A 17506-nucleotide genomic window follows, 5' to 3' on the forward strand; every position below is an offset into this window, starting at 1 on the left:
AAATTTTAAAGTTAAAAGTTTTATGGTCCACATGCTGTTGTTAGCTAGAGCCACATGGACAACATTGAAACTGAACAGGAGACTAGACAACAGCAGCTACAGTATAAATTATAGCTAATTCAAACAGTCCAAGATCTTCACAGATCATAGACATATACCAGACTAATTCACATAGGAGTTTGTTGGAACATCAAAAGACAATTTAGCTGATGATACTCTTATTTCTATGGCTCAATCTCACCACCTTCTGTTAATCCCCTAACCAACCAGATATGCGTGAAGTTGGCTGTTGAACTCAGTTCTTTGCTCCGACAACCCTTTCTTATAACAATTATCACAACTCAATTATCTTCAAAAAAGTTCTGTCCACTTGAATTTTGTGCTGTTATTTTGAATCCGTGTCTAGTTAACAATATCCCGCAGATCAATTTTGTGACTTTCTCTTTCACTCTTTGCTGATCACATGGTCACACAGCCATCATGCACGGCTTTGTTTTTAAATATGCCTTTGCACACCAGTAAACTGAACTTTATACCATACCCCTGTAGGGGAAATGTGCTTTGAGTTACTCCGTTTACTTTCCTGCAGCTGGGCTGACATGTCACACCACCTGGTTATTGTTTGAAGGTATAACACTGGTCGCACTGCAAACCTGAATAATGCACTGGAACCATATGGGTGGTTCTAGAATGCACTGCACAATGCTGTCAGTTAAGATGATTAAAACAAAATGTTCAGAAGGATACATGAAATGACAGCACATTTAATGCAGCAATATCAATAATTTGCATTTTTATAGCACCTTTAATACAATAAAGCATCCCATAGCACTTCTGACAATGTCTGACACCAAACCACACAAAGAGTTGTTACAAATGATCAAAAGCTTGATCCAAGAGGTAAGAGTTTTAAGGAGTGACTTAAAGGAGTGAGGGATAGAGATACAAAGCAACTTGGGGGGGGGGGGGGGTAATTCCAGACCTTAGGGCCCGGGCAACTGAAGGCACAGTTGCCAAGAGCAGGGTCAAATTGGTAGTGAGATTCTCAGCACAGTGGTTGCTCAGATTAGGAGCTGCAAATATAGCAACATAATCTGAAGTTGCTTATAGATGGTTGGCAGGTTTGCCGAAAGAAACAGTGCATCAAATATCAGATAGGTAGCAAGGAAAGTGCATCAGGAAGAGAATGCTAATTACTAGATTCACTTCCAGTCTCATTAATTTCATGAGAAACAAAAAAAATTGGAAGTTTGTCAGGCCATTTATACCTGTGAAGGAGCAGGTTAACATTTCAGATCCTTGTCCTGTTCTCACAGAGGGTCACTGAATGGAAACATTAAGCTGTGTTTTGCTGATCCTTAACACTGCTTGGCCTGCTGCTGTGATTCTGCAGCATTTTCCATTCTTATTTCAGAATCCTGGCACCCAGTGTATTGTACTTTTAAACATATTCTGGACTTTTTGATGTCAATAATTACAACAACAGGATCTAATCAAGTAATACTTAAATACTTGTACCTGTCCACATGAACCACATCACTGAACGAGGATTACTCTGTCAGCACCTCAGCCTTGAGATGGAATATAATTGTGGGTACAGTGAGAGCGTGTTACCGGATATGAACTACCTTATGATATGTTAATTGCATTCGGTCTAAGTTCCAAGGTCATTTGGCACAAAGATATTTATTATTTTGAAATAATTGCATTGTTTGAGAAAGTGAACTTTGTGGTCCAACTAAAACCATCTCATGGTAACTGTCCCAAAACCAAAAATAAAGTTACACTAAGTTGACAGTACTTTGGGGTAGTTGTCTATATCACTGTGCTTCCTAGATTACAACAGTGGCTACACTCAAATGACACTTCATTGGCCGCAGAGTGCTTTAGAACATCCTGACTTTGTGAACGGTCGAACAAAAAGGCAAGAATTTCTTTATATATTGAAAGCAGAATCAAACGCTGCACTCCACAAATTTACTACAACTGGTTTAAAATCAGGGTCATACAGCAAGGAGAAAACATCAAGGCAAGTGGATCTCTGTTCTTTAATACACTTTGCTCAGTGCAGAAAGAGAATCTACAAGTATATAGCATTTGAAAAATATTCTTGGATGAAAGGGAAAACTTACCTCAGTCAGCAGTTGAATTGTGATTCAAATGATAGGGTTTATTATTCATAAATTGGGAACTGTGAAACATATTAGACAGTCATCACTGGACAATGAGGCAGATTCAAACTCAAATTAACCTGGAAAAACAGAAAAATAAAAAACCTGATTTAGGATGGAAATGGGTAGATGCAAACTACTTCAAAACAACCCTTCCGCTAATTCTAAAATCAAATACAGCTTGGGAGTAACCTAGAAAATATCCAACAATCCTCAATTACTGCGCCTATACAATGTGAATCCAGTACACTTACAAGAGCATGCTACTGTGAACAGTATGGATGAATTTAATAAATGGGTGAATGTGTGAACAGATTAATTTCACAGAAATATCAGTTAGTTTATCAAAGCAACAAGTTGGCACAACATTGGAACACACTGCAAAAATCACCCTGTCCAGTCCTGGTAGAATTTTGTAGGTTTCTATGAGATCCCCCTTCATTCTTCTGAGCTCCAGCAAATATGATCCTAACTGACCAAGTACCTCCTCATACATCAGGTCCACTATCCCAGGAATCAGTCCGGTAAATGTTCTCTGCACTCTCCCTATAACATCCTACCCCAGATAAGAACATCAAAAGTACACCAATATTTCAGCTGTGCTCACACCAAGGCCCTATATAATTGCAGCACAACATTCCTACTCCTATACTCAAATCTACTTGTTATGAAGGCCAACATAACATTTTTCACCCCATTGTACCTGCACACATACTTTCAGTGACAGAAGCACAAAGACACCAAGGTCTCATTCAGTATCCACCTTTCTCAATTTACACCATTCAAATAATCATCTGTCTTCCCATTATTGCTACCCTAGTGGATAAGCTCACACTTATCCACATTATACTGCATCTGCCATGCAGATACCCACACACTCAGCCTGTCCAAATCACGTGGAAGCATCTCTGCATCCTCCTCACAGCTCACCCTCCCACCCAACTTTGTATCATCTGTAAATCTGGAGATGATATATTCAGTTCTCTCTTCCAGATCACTGACATATTACGCAAACAGTTGAGTCCCTGTGGTAACCAGATATAACTCACCCAGACACTGTCCATGGGGTGGTTACCCACCACAGCCCAGCGTCTGGGGCACCCAATCTCACTCCCTCCCCCGGACACACTAATACTCGGCACCGGGGCCTCAGGCCTCCTACCTCCAACAATTCCAGCCCTGGGGCCCGGCACCCGGCTTGTGGCAGCGGCTGTTCCCGGGGTATCGGGGCCGGGCTCAGCTCCAGCTGGCGGTGTGTTCCAGGCCCCAGGCCTGCAGGCAGGGTCGGTGCTTGTTCCCGGTGCCGCTGCGGCCTGTTGTCGGGCTGGGTGCCGGGCTCTCCCCGGTCCGGACGGTTGGGTATCGGGCTCTCCCCGAGCCGGGAAGGTTGGGTATCGGGCTTGCCCCCAATCCGGCAGGGTTGGGTATCGGGCTATCCCCGGGCTGGGGTCGGGCTGCCCCGGGGTCGCGGATCGGCGGAGCTCCGAGAGGTGGACAATCCCAAACTTCCGGTGACGGGAAGTACGTCACGGGCCGGAAGGTCACGTGCCCCGGCAATGCGGCTGCGCGCGCAGTGTGTGGGCGGAGTCAGATAGTGCGCGCGCTTGGTCGGCAGTTGGCCTCGCGGAGCCGGGTTGGCGGGGAAAGGTGTGGGCGCCTGGGGGTGAGGAGAGTGGTCCCGGTACTAGTGAGCGAGAGTGAAAACCCAGCATGGCCTGGGGAGAGATGGTCAAGAGGCCAGAATGCGAGTGTGGGTAGCTTTCTTCCCTGTGGTCGTCAGTTTGGTCTTAGCCATGGTCCAGAACTCCACACTGGCATACCAGTCTCTGACACGGAGGAAATGTTGGACTCGTGGTCCAACAGTAGTGTAGGTTGTCATACCTCCCTGCAGTGCATTATTCATTTCTTTAGCTCCCAATCCTCCTTCATGGACACAGGTTCCACTTGGTAACATTAGAAATACCTGCTCAAGGGGGACGAGTGTGTGACACCAGAGGTGTGTGCTCATCCTAATGAAGCTGCCTGTTTCACTTGAGGATTTTTTAATTTTTTTTCCTCAACGTTTTACAGTTTGTACAAACAAAGTTAACACGAGTGTTTGCTGTAATGTGTTCATGCTAACAGCGTGATGATTCAATGCCCTTGGTTCCTTGTTAGTGCTTAAATCAAATGAAAGACGTCAAAGGTTTCGTAAAAATAGTTTATGATGAGAAATTTGGAAAGTACTCTTATCCAAATTGACTGATGCTACCTCAAAGGGCTAGATGAAACAGTGACAATTTTTGTTATCCCCTTCTGCACATTTATAGCCTGGCTTAAAAGGTATGCTGAACATACATGTGTGAAAAGGCTTCTTGATGCTGTCCATGAGTGGATCTGGATATATCTCCTTTTCCTGCATCATGGCACCTAGTTTATCTCGAACTAAAGCTTCTTTGCTGTTTGTGTTGGATTTCTAGATACAACCATACAATACTGTCTTCAATCTGCCTCTTGATTATAGATAGATTAATTAGGTATTTTAAAAAACATTCTGTAAACATGTTCAGATTTCTACTCCTTTAGGTTTTATAAATAATAAGTAACCAAAAAAATCAGTTCTAAAGTGCAAATTTGAGGCTTACCTTGAGTACAGGAAGAGTTCGATTGGGTTATGATTGTACATTATACTTGGCAAAGTAAATTAAAGCTCCATGTTTGGATGAGTATTAAAACTTATTATAGAAAGGATATTATTAATCTAGAAAGAGTATAGAAAAGATTTACAAGGATGCTACTGGGACTTGATGGTTTGAGTTATAAGGAGAGGCTGGATAGACTGGGACTTTTTTCCCTGGGGACTTAAGGGTGATCTCATAGAAGTCTATAAAATAATAAGGGGCATAGATCAGCTAGATAATCAACATCTTTTCCCAAAGGTAGGGGCATCTAAAACTAGAGGGCATAGGTTTAAGGTGAGAGGGGAGCGATACAAAAGCGTCCTTGAGTTTAGAAGAATAGGAGGTGACTTGGTTAAAAATGTTTAAGATCCTGAGGGGTATTGACAAGGTGGATGTGGTGAGAATGTTTCCTCTTGTGGGAGAATCTAGAACTAGTGGGTCATTGTTTAAAAATAAAGGGTTGCTTATTTAAGATAGAGATGAGGAGAACATTTTCTCTGAGAGGGTTGTAAATCTCTCTCTTTCTCAAAAGACATTGGAAGCAGAGTCTTTGAATATTTTTAAAGATAGGTAGATTCTTGATTAACAAGGGGATGAAAGGTTATCAAGGATAGGCAGGGGTCTGGGAAGGCAGGTGCACAGTGCAATTATTACTGGACTAGCAATCCAGAGACCCAATATAATCCTCTGGGGATCCAAGTTTGAATCTCACCATGGCAGATGGTGAAATTTATTAAAAATCTGGAATTAAAGGTAATGGTGGCCATTAAACCATTATTGATTTTTGTAAAAACCCATTTGGTTCACAGATGTCCTTTGGGAAAGAAATCTGCTGTCCTTTTCCAGTCCGGAATACATGTGACTCCAGACCCACAGCAATGTAGTTGACTCTCAAATGCCCTCTAAAATGAGTGGCAGTTTGGGATGGGCAATAATGACTGGTCCAGTCAATGACACCAAGTTTCCAAAAATGAATTTAAAATTTCACAGTTATAAAATAAATGCCACTATAACGTATATTTGAGAGAAAAGATTCTAACATTTGTGATGCGATATTTTATGTTGAAGAGGACTGTTTTAAACTTTTTTCTACAGGTAGTCAGTATGTCTGGAGGGGATCCAGCTCAGCGGTTGGGAAAGCAGGATAATTATACATTTTAGCCATGTAATGTTTATTTAGGGGAGAGCTAACTATTTATAAATGAAAGAATCCCTGGGGTTTTCTGATTAAAGAAAGGGAAGGCGGTTTTAGGTACGCAGGGTCAGATGGTAAAGTGGCTAATGAGAGGAGCTAGGTCTGTAGCAAGGACTTTTATGCTGGTTTAGTTTCAGTTTAGAATTCAGTTTCTGGTGTTGTTTTAAAGTTTCAAGCTGCTTTGAAAAGGTAAACCTCTCTGAATGTGTCAAGGCTGTTAAAACAATTTATAGCAAGTATGCCTGCATTTGCTAGCTATATTTAAATGACATTTGAGTCTAAGAGGAATGTTGCTCATCTGAAACTGAAATAGTAATAAGTTAGAAATTAGAGTTGTTTCCTTTCATTTTTTAAATATTGTCCAACTGTTAAAAGTTAAGCTGCTTCATTTTGTCAGCATTATACTTTAACTGTGTTCTGAACAAAACTTATTTTGGTAAAAGATCCCTGATTTGTTAATCCTGGAGTGAACCATCTTATCCTCACATTAATACCAAAATAGAAAATTGTTGTGTTCTAGTCAGGCTTCGTAATATACCCATGGGTTTGGGTCCAGGACTCTAACAAAAATTCCAGGATTAAAAGTATAACATTTTGTTTGTCTTGGGCTTATTGAACTCAAAGACAGTGTGTGTTCAGATGTTGCATCCAGTTAGTTTAAATAGGTGGTCCTTGGGGCAGAAATGGCTCTTTCAGTAGCTAAAGCTTTTCTGAGTGTGGAAGAGGTCATTTAGCGTGGTTTACCAAGGTGCTTAACAGAAAGCTTTTGGAGTTGGTGAACAAACTGCAGTTGACTGAAGGGACAGGGAAGACAAGGATAATTCCAGTGATAGCTCAGCATTCAAATACTCCATGTGTAATGGTAGGGTTCAAACCCAGAGCATTACCCTGAGCCTCTGGATTATTAATCCAGCAACAGTTCCACTATGCCACCACCTTTTGTTGCAGTAGAGTCCATCAGACGCAAATCCACAGTTATAACTCTGACAGATTGGTCTCATAAAAGATGCAACATGCTTCAATTATTCTGAGAGAAGGAAAAGCGGATTTTGAATGTCAGCTGATCACTGATTCAGGAGCCTTATGCATCTGACATATTTAGCCCAGCATGATTCACATGGGGGCGTCTTTTGAGTTTTAATGTCATTGAGTTCGATCCCAATAGTGCTGCCAGCGCTTCAAACTCATTCAGGAGAATCACAGCCTATGTGTGGGTTAATTCAATGAGAAACATGTAAGCTCCAAACAAAATTATAAGCATAGTGAATTATAAGAACATAATAATAAGAAATAGGAGCAGGAGTAGGCCATCTGGCCCTTCGAGCCTGCCCCGCCATTCAATAAGATCATGGCTGATCTGTCATGGCTCAGTTCCACATTCCCGCCCTCTCCCCATAACCCTTAATCCCCTCTCTTATCAAAAACCCATCAACCCGCATCTTAAAAATATTTAGCGAGGCAGCCTCCACCACTTCAACAGGCAGAGAATTCCAGAGATTCACCACCCTTTGAGTGAAGAAATTCTCCCTCAACTCCGTTCTAAACCGCCCCCCCTTTATCTTGAGGCTGTGCCCCCTAGTCCTACTGGGAATCGCATTGCTTTTCCTACAACTGCTTACTCAGACCCATTCTTTTAATACTGCATTTTTTCAAGTCTCTGAGACTTCCTAGAAATCTCAAAACCTTTGCCGGCCTCTGAAAGCTTTCGAAATCCATTGCCAGCTTTTGAAGGCTTTCATTGCAAACCTTTGAAATCCCTTTTCTCATTGAATTTCATGGTCTAAAACCGTTGACTAGCTTTTGATTGGCAGCTTAATGGTTTTTACACTGCATGCTCGAGGTTTGTTTATTTATTTATCTTTCCTTTCCTGGTTGAATGCACCGAGGTACCCGACATTGTTCCTAACCGCAATGTTTGTAAACAGCCTAGTTCTGCTTGACAGCTGCAGGAACTTCAAAGCAACAAAGTGCTGTTACTTCCTCTGTTTTAGTTGCAGTGTATCCAGGTCTCTGGATACACTGGCCACTGCCTTCCCCTGTGCGCAGTGACACCACACTAAAAAGACAAAATGGAATAAGAAAATACTACTCAATCTAACCATTATAAAGCAGCAGTGACAATGATCAAGAACATTCTGTTCTGTTTAAGCAATGCATCCTATCTTGTTCTAATAACTATTATTTGCCTCAATGTAGATAGTTTCAAACTGTAATGCCATCTTTCTTCAGCTTCCATAGGAATACCACATGCACGCAACCCTTCCTCAAGGTGCAGCATGCATGAGATTCCCTGCACCAATAATGTCAATCTCCTGCAGCCCATCAAGATTTACACAAGGCTTATGTCTGCTCTCCTCTTCCATTCTGGTGGCATTGGTGTACTTTCACTCAATCACTTCTTTTTCCTGGGGAACTCAGCGCATCTATAAATAGTCAACAAATCACTTTGGCCATATCATCATTGCTATTATAATTTTGTGAGCACAGTTGCAACTAATTCTACCCATGGTCCCCCAAACAGCAGGGAGATAGATGAGCAGCTCATTTGTTTTCCTGATCTTGCTTGAGATAAATATTGTCCACGGCACTGGGATATTGCCTGTCTTTGTCAACCAGTGGCATTATTTCTTCAACTTCACTTGAATAGGTTGACAGGGCTTCATTTAACATTTCTTCCACAGGACAGCACCCAAATCGTGCTGCACTCCTTCACTATTCTACTGAAGTATCAGTCTTAGTTCTGTCCTCAAATCCCTGGAGTGAAGCTTGAATCCTGATTTTCCTGAGCAGCAGATTCCATTGAGGCGATGGAATCATGCAATAGAGCAATTACTATTCCATGCAGCAACTGAGCAATTTTAACATCTCTCCTGGAGGACTTGTTTGCAAATGTGCATCCAATGTGCCCAATATCTGTCTCGATTTATCCTGATCACTTTTGCATTTCACACAATCATTACAGGAAAAAAAACTCATACGGTGGAAGCCCTTCCCACCAGCAGGATCTTTTGGTCCCACCATAGTTGCATTCGCCCCGAGGTTCCATGACAGTGGCATAGGTGAGCAATGTAAATAACCAGCAATTTTGCCAACAGCCAAAGGCGAGCCACTTCTGTCATGGGAAACCCCACCGTGGGGTGGATGTGCCGGTAAAATTCCGCCCTACACCTCATTCACAAAACCCAGGACTTACTATGTCTTATTAACCATTTTCTCAACCTGTCCTGCCATCTTCAACAATTCTTGCACATGGACCACAAGGTGCTCCGCTGCTGCATTCACTTTAGAATTTCTTCCTTTATTTCATATCGCCATTCCTCCTTCCTGCCAAATGTATCACTTCACATTTCTCAGCATTAAAGTTCACCTTCTACATGTCCACCCATTCCACTAGTCTGTGCCTTTCCAATTATATGACTGTCCAAGTGTTGTATGATCTGCAGATTTTGAAATGTGGCCCCTCATACACAAATCTAGGTCAGTAATATACAGTAGATCAAGAAAAGCAGTGGAGCCAATATTGAACATAGTGAAACTGTTTCTGCATTCCGAAAAACAGCTATTCATCACTACAAAGAAGTAAAATATTGTCGGTGTTGAGAATCACTGCCCAGTTTCCCTTTATTCAATGGCCTTCAACTTCCTCGAGCAGCCTATCATGCGGCAGTTTATCTTTTGAAAATTCATGTCCGCATTACCCTCATCAACGCTCTTCGTTACTGCATCGAGAAACGGAATAAATTATTTCAACATAATTCTCCCTGAACAAGTAAAAACAGAAAGAACTGGAGAAACTCAGCAGGTTTGGCAGCAACAGTGGAGCGAGAAACAGAGTTAACATTCCGATAGCACTCTTCTTCAGCATTGAAAAGCAGTATGAATTTGATGAGTTTTATGTTGTTGGAAAAGTTGGGGGGGGGGGGGGGCGCGTAGAGGGCCAGGTGGAGCAAAGTGTAAGTTCAGGCAAAAGTTAGAGGATGGAGGAGATTAAATACCAAAAACTGGGTAGAAATTGGAAGCAAAACTGATTAATATTTCCATTCCCAGATGACAGCAGGAAGTGGCACCAATGTAGTTATTGATGTACCAAAAATACTGGAAAAAGAGTCTGCCCACCCATTGCTAGTTTGTGCTTTGTTCTCATGTTCTTGCTTTCAGACAGAGTTGACCTTTATTCAGCTGTTAACACCTACTCTAGACCAAACTTTATTTCTCCAACACCTTCTGTTTTTATTTCAGATCGCCAACACCTGCAGTATTCTGCTCTTACTTCCCTCAACAAATCTCTGTTGACTTGTAGGCCACAGCAGGTAAGGACAGTGGATTTTCTTCCCTAAAGGACATCAGTGAACTTGATGGATTTTTACAAAAATCCAGTAGTTTCATGTTGACATTCCAGATGAGTTTTTTTAAAATTCCGGATTAATTTAATTAATTCAATTTAAACTCCCCAGCTGCCATGGTGGGATGTGAACTCACACCTCTGGTGTATCAGTCCAGAACTGTAGATTACTAAAGCAGAAACATAACCATTTTGCTACTGTTGCCGATGCTACCAGTCTCAACTCGCCTATTTTGTTGTCCTTGAAATGTAAACTACAATTCGATAGAAGGCAGATGAATCATTGAGGAAACAGGGAGGACATTAGCATTTATTCAGTGCCTCAGAAGTATATTTAACATACCTGTGGAAAAAAGCAGAGTACTGTCACGAAAATAAGACTAAGAACAATCATTTAAATTATCCACGCTAAAGTTCAGGATAGCACTTTATTCAGCTGTTATTCTTTTAAAGAATGAAGCCTTGGTTAATTGCTTAAAACATTATTATTGGCTCACAATTAAAACTCCTGCAACCTGCACTAGAATTAGTCTTCAATCATGTACCCACAATAATTTTACTCAGAGTGCTGTGGGGAAAGTGCTAGGAGTTCATTCCATTACCTTAGGGCAATGTTGTCCAACAGGAATTATTGCCTTGCCTGAGGGTGGTTTTGGCAATGCTATTTTAGCCACATGCATTAATTTTCGTAGCAAACCCTTTATATTCAATCTAGGCAAATGTACTTCACGTGTATATTTGAACTTAGAAACCATCTCCCACCGTTCTCTAACCAAGAAATTAAAGCTGCCACAAAAATTGAAAAACACTTGTACACACTACTTTTTGTCTTGCGATTTTACCAACAAACGCACAAAGAGTTCAAATTTACACGCATGTGCCATGAAAATAATGTCTAAATCACATACTCATAGACAGTTCTATTTACCAATCTGAAATATGATTAGCCACATTTGGATCACATGTGGGTAGTGCTAATGAAATGGAGAACATTGCCTGCAGGTGTTGGGGAGCATTCATCAGTAACTTCAATCAGGTCAAATGGGCGAGATAGAATCCACATGGTAGATTGTATATAATCTGTTAAAGGAGGGGGACAGATCTGTGACAATCATTTTTTTGTTCAATGCATTCTTACATTCTTAACCTAAAGGTTTGGGATTATCAAAAGTTTCAATGGGGTATAGAATTTTTATAGAGCAAAGGTTTGTTAAAAGAAAAGCATCCTATAGCACATCCTTTCATGACCATTAGATATCCCAAAGCACTTTTACCATTAATGCCGCACATTTTTTTACTTCGGTGTCGTGTATAGTGACACAACAACCAATCTGCACACAGCTATGTGGCAATGATTCAGTAATCAGTTTATATGATGTTGATTGAGGGACAAATATTGGTCAAGACAGTAGGGATAGTTCTTCTGCTCTTCAAACTAATGGCCATATCAGGTCTTTTACATCCAGCTTGAGAAGGCAGGCAGAACTTAGGTTAACATCTCACCCAAAAGACAGCACCTCCAACAGCACCAACACTTCTTAGGTAGCACTTTATTGGAATGTTGGCATTGACTTTTTTGGTCAAGTGCTGGAATTGGATTTGAATCCACATCCTTCTAACTCAGAGGTAAGAGTGCTACTAACTTAGCTACGACTGGTATCATTGTTCAGGTGGCTCTGAGATCTCTCCAAATGAAGGAGTGGTGCCATTTCAACAGAGATCATTCAAATTAATAACTCTTCCACCAACTCAATGTAGTTTAAAGAGGCTGGATACGCAGGCTGGTTAATAAAAATCCACTCCGAGAAAGGACTCTAATGTATGTGACAATGTTACGTGCATTTTGAACAACTTGTTAAAATTCAAAATCAATCTTAATTCAAAATCAAGGCTTCAAAAGTTAAAAGTGTCAGAAATTGAGATCAAAACAAAATTTGAACTTGCCTGCAGCTCAGAGCAAGGATAAATTGGTGAAAACGAGAAAACTGGCATGTGACTAACAATTATTGTTTAATCTTTGAACATCAGGTTGTTGTCAAGTTAGAATCTAGATCATAACACTATTATAACAGTACTGTGGTATGGTGGATTTTTAGTTCTTGGGACGTGCTGTGCTTCAGGTGAAAGGGTTAGATTTCAAAGAAAGAATCTGACACCCTAAATCATCAGCTACTGTGAGAACCATGGATACCTTCAGAAAACACCTTCAACAGCACGAGAAAAATGCATGTTGCACCCATAGTAACCAACCAAAGCAAAGGGTGTAATGCTGCACATTCATAATTTCACACTGAATGGAAACATTGCAGTTAAAGGAAAATAGGAAAATTATCCAATTACGAGTGGACTCGGGGTATTTGAGAACTTCCAAGTGACCGCCTCAAATTAACAAATTTGTACAACTTGCTGCTGCAAATGGAGGAATCATTAAAATTAATTCCAGTGATTTCCATCTGCAAGTTCATGGATTCTTTTCAAGGGATGAATTGGCAAGAAAAGTATTTCCTCCTTAACTTTATTCAAGGCAAGATTGCAACTCCTTCCTCTGTACATAATCTCGAGCAATTTTGACAATTTCACTATCATAGTGGAAGGTATGAGGCAGATAATAAACAGTTTTCTTTGACTTTGACTTTTAATTCAAAAAAACATCTGAATGTTAAGTAAGGATCTGTGATAATGGGACCTGTTTACAAATGATGTCAATGAAGTGATTAAATCGCTGTGGATCACCACTAATTTAATTTGACTGTAGATCCTTTGCTTGTTTTCTTGAGTTGGGGGTGACAGTCAGGCCGGAATTCTCTGGTCTCACACATCCCGCTACCACTGCCAGCAAAAATGGAGAATTTATTACTCAGCCAAATTTCTGTTCGCAGCAGCGGGACCGGATAATCCCAAGCGTGGGCGAAGTCAGAGAATTCCAACCCCAAAGTACAAAAACGTGAATTTACTTGAGTTTTATCCCCCTACGTGCTTCTTTATTTTATATGGAACCTAAAACCTGATAGTAGTCAAAGTTTTTAAATTGAAATTAAATCGTCCATTAATAATCTTTTCACAAGTTGCATGAAACACCCCAGTAATATCCACGTTTTAACCTCAAGGAGCTTAATGGCATCCAAACATCATTTCTTCAGTATTCATTGAAGCAGGGTTATTCCTTCTCTGATTTCCTCACTACATTTTTACCAATGGGCTTCTGTACGTAACAGATTCATCAGGAAACTGAGAGGGGGAGATGTTGGGGGTGGCTGATGGGCATGAAGGAGGTGTGTCATGCATAACGCAGAATGTGATAAAGCACCTAACAGCTGGATAATGTGATATTGTCATGGATGTTTTAAAGGCTTAATTACGTGAGTGCTCATTTATCTATCGGGGTATTTTATTTTTGGCAATTGTTCATTTATTGGCAGGTGTTATAGATTTGGATCTGTTGATTAATGGCTTGCAAAATTTCTTTCATCTTCTCTTCCAGACCATCCAGCTGACGGGCTTTTTGCTCCAGAACCTGTTCGTTTGCATCATATTGATCCTCAAGATCTGTTGGGTAGGAGAAAATTCATCCAGTTAGTTATGGAAACAAATAGATCCTGGATTTGTATAACACCTTTAATGTAGTAAAACATCCCAAGGAACTTCATAGGAGGTTCATTTATATTCATATTATCCAAAGGAGAGCTTAGGGCCAAGTTGCTTAAGACCACCTCCCCGCCCCACCCCAAAGATACTGCAAAGAAAATCAGGAGGCCAGAATTGGAAGACTGCAGAAATCTGGGAACGTTAGCGAGCTTGTGCAAGGTTACAGTAATCAAGGGAGCAAGGATGAGAATTATTTAAAAATCGAGGTGTTGTCAGACCAGGAGCCAAAGTAGCAAGCACAGGGTGTGATGCTGTAAACTGTAAGTTGATAGGGATTCAGAACTGTCACATTCCTGTAAGGAAGAAGGATAAGTATGGCAAGTTTTGGGAACCTTGGATAACGAGAGATATTATGAGCCTAGTCAAAGTGAAAAAGGAAACATTTGTAAAGCTGGGAGGCTGGGAAGCAAGTGTGGAAAACAAGGAAAGTAGAAAGAAACTTAAGCAAGGAATAAGAAGAGCTAAAAGGGGTCATGAAAAAGCATTGGCCAGCAGGATTAAGCAAAATCCCAAGACTTTTTACACATGTATAAAGAGCATGAGAATAGTCAGGGAGAGGGTTGGCCTACTCAAGGACAAGGGAGGGAATCTGTGTGGAGCCAGAGGAAATGAATACTTTACGTCAGTATTCACCAAAAAGGACTTGGTGGATGATGAGTCTGGGAAAGGATGCTTAAGGATTGGAGAATAGTCATTGTTGTTCCTTTGTTTAAGAAGGGTAGCAAGAATAAACCAGGTAAATACAGGCTGGTGACCCTTACATCAGTGGTAGAGAAATTATTGGAGAGGATTCTTCGAGACAGGATTTATTCCCACTTGGAAATAAGTGGATGTATTAGTGAGAGGCAACATGGTTTTGTGAAGGGGAGGTCATGTCTCACTAACTTGATTGAGTTTTTCGAGGAAGTGACGAAGATGATTGAGGGTAGGGCAGTGGATGTTGTCTACATGGACTTCGGTAAGGCCTCTGACAAGGTCCGTCATGGCGGACTGGTGCAGAAGGTGAAGTGGCATGGGATCGGAGGTGAGCTGGCAAGGTGGATACAAAACTGGCTTGGTCAAAGAAGACAGAGGGTAGCAGTGGAAGGGTGCACTTCTGAATGGAGGGCTGTGACAAGTGGTGTTCCCCAGGGATCAGTGCTGGGACCTTTGCTGTTTGTAATATATATAAATGATCTGGAGGAAAGTGTAACTGGATTGATTAGTAAGTTTGTGGATGACACAAAGGTTGGTGGATTTGCAGATAGCAATGAGGACCATCAGAAGATACAGCAGGATATAGATCAGTTGGAGATTTGGGCAGAGAGATGGCAGATGGCGTTTAATCCAGACAAATGTGAGGTAATGCATTTTGGAAGGTCTAATACAGGTGTGTATATATATATATATATATAAGGCAGAATCCTTAGGAGTATTGATGGGCAAAAGATCTGGGTTTTCAGTTACATTGGTCACTGAAAGTGGCAATGCAGGTGGAGAAGGTAGTCAAGAAGGCATATGGCATGCATGCCTTCATCGGCCGGGGCATTGAGTTTAAAAATTGTCAAGTCATGTTGGTGCTTCATAGAACCTTAGTGAGGCCGCAGTTGGGATATAGTGTTCAATTCTGATCGCCACACTACCAAAAGGATGTGGAGGCTTTGGAGAGGGTACAGAAAAGATTTACCAAGATGTTGCCTTGTATGGGGGGCATTAGCTATGAGGAGAGGTTGGAGAAACTTGGTTTGTTCTCACTGGAACGACAGAGGTTGAAGGGAGACCTGATAGAAGTCTACCAGATTATGAGAGGCATGAACAGAGTGGATAGTCAGAAGCTTTTTCCCAGGGTGGAAGAGTCAATTACTAGGGGGCATAGATTTAAGGTGCGAGGGGCAAGTTTTAAAAGAGATGTACAAGGCAGATTTTTTACACAGAGTGGTACATTCCTGAAACTCGTTGACAGGGGAGGTAGTGGAAGCAGATATGATAGTGACTTTTAAAGGGCGCCTTGACAAGTACATGAATGAGATAGGATTAGACGGATATGGTCCCTGGAAGGGTAGGGGATTTTAGTTCAATCGGGCAGCACGGTCAGTGCAGGCTTGGTGGGCCAAAGGGCCTGTTCCCGTGCTGTAATTTTCTTTGTTCTTTAAAAACAATTAAAGCAAGAAGATGCTGGAAAGGAACTGCTGGAGAGAGAAACACTTGGTGCCTAACCTACTGAGTATTTCCTGGTTTTAGTTCAGATTTCCAGCTTCTGTGGTATGTAATTGGTGTTTGTGTCAAATAATAGTTATATATAAAAGCCTGAACAGAGGATAGTAGATTTCACACTGTTAAGGATGGTTAGGAGGAAGCTTGATAAGCAGATTAAGGAGAAAAGAATAGAAGTTTGTGCTGATGTGGTTGAGATGAAATACGAGTAGGAGGAGGCTTGTGTGGAGCATGGTCATCAGTAAATACAACCAGAGTGAATGGCCTGTTTCTGTGGGAGCTTGCCCTGTGAATTGACAAATTTCCTCCATTATAAGTGTCTACACTTCAAAAGTACTTCATTAGGTGCAAAGTATAGCAGACATCCTGAGGCCATGAAACACAATATCGAAACGTCCTTGTCCTTTTTTCCATTTTCTGACTGAGACTGCTCAAATATCTGCACTTTGTGATGAAAATCCACCACACCTTTCACAGCAGAATGAAGTTAACTTTATTTGGAAAAATGCCTCACACATATCTTGGCAAATCTGGCTTTGAAAATTTCACTCGTGCTACTTGTCTACATCTCACCGTTTAGTCTCTCCAGCTTGTCTTGTGCATCGCTCAGGAGTTGCTTGGCTTCATTCCGAAGGCTCTCAGCTTTATGTTTAGCATCAACAACTGTGCCACTCTTTCGGTCTATAAGACCAAGCGCAATTTTATATTTGTCTGACAGTTGTCCCTCCAACATCTGGAAGCAAAAAAATGTAATCATAAAGGTGTGAACTTGATGGGCAAGAAGAGGCTGGTCCATCCAGCCTGCTGTACACCTCACTGTGGCTACAGCCTGCTGATTGAACACTTCCCTTGTCCATTAGCAGACATACCTGTTTCACACTAAGATGATTCAGTCTGTAACAGCGAGACAGCAGCCCATTTTACACCTCTCTTCATTTTAATTTCTATAGCAGCCAATCTGTGTACTGTGTACAGTTCTGGTCATCCTATTATAGAAAGGATATTATTAAACTAGAAAGAGTGCAGAAAAGATTTACTAGGATGCTACCAGGGCTTGATGATTTGAGTTATAAAGTGAGGCTGGATGGACAGGGACATTTTTCCATGGAGAGTAGGAGGCTTAGGGATGATCTTATAGAGGTCTATAAAATAATGAGGGGCATAGAACAGCTAGATAGTCAATATCTTTTTCTAAAGTAGAGGGCATAGATTCAAGGTAAGAGTGGAGAGATATAAAAGTGTCCAGAGGGGCAATTCTTTCACACAGAGGATGGTGAGTGTCTGCAACGAGCTTCCAGAA

General features: G+C 41.2%; 2 protein-coding genes across 7 annotated transcripts in view; both read right to left on the bottom strand.

Annotated features, from left to right (window-relative positions):
* usp19 (ubiquitin specific peptidase 19) overlaps window positions 1-3677 on the bottom strand; it is a 134507-nt gene extending 130830 nt beyond the window's left edge. For all 5 annotated transcript variants that reach the window (XM_080218611.1, XM_080218607.1, XM_080218608.1 and 2 more), the window contains exons 1-2: window positions 3334-3677; window positions 2133-2251 (exon numbers count right to left, since the gene is read on the bottom strand). The gene's annotated coding sequence lies outside the window, so the exon portion shown is untranslated. The remainder of the gene's footprint in view (window positions 1-2132; window positions 2252-3333) is intronic.
* Window positions 3678-10656: 6979 nt separating this feature from the next.
* Window positions 10657-17506, bottom strand: part of lamb2 (laminin, beta 2 (laminin S)) — a 149606-nt gene continuing 142756 nt past the window's right edge. For both annotated transcript variants that reach the window (XM_080218605.1, XM_080218604.1), the window contains 2 exons: window positions 16780-16939; window positions 10657-13914 (listed from right to left, as the gene is read on the bottom strand). In XM_080218605.1, coding sequence (XP_080074731.1) covers window positions 13778-13914; window positions 16780-16939 — 297 coding nt within the window. In that variant the 3' untranslated portion in view covers window positions 10657-13777. The remainder of the gene's footprint in view (window positions 13915-16779; window positions 16940-17506) is intronic.

Source organism: Carcharhinus amblyrhynchos, chromosome 3, assembly GCF_965287045.1.
Source record: "Carcharhinus amblyrhynchos chromosome 3, sCarAmb.v2.hapA, whole genome shotgun sequence".
Classification (NCBI taxonomy): domain Eukaryota; kingdom Metazoa; phylum Chordata; class Chondrichthyes; order Carcharhiniformes; family Carcharhinidae; genus Carcharhinus; species Carcharhinus amblyrhynchos.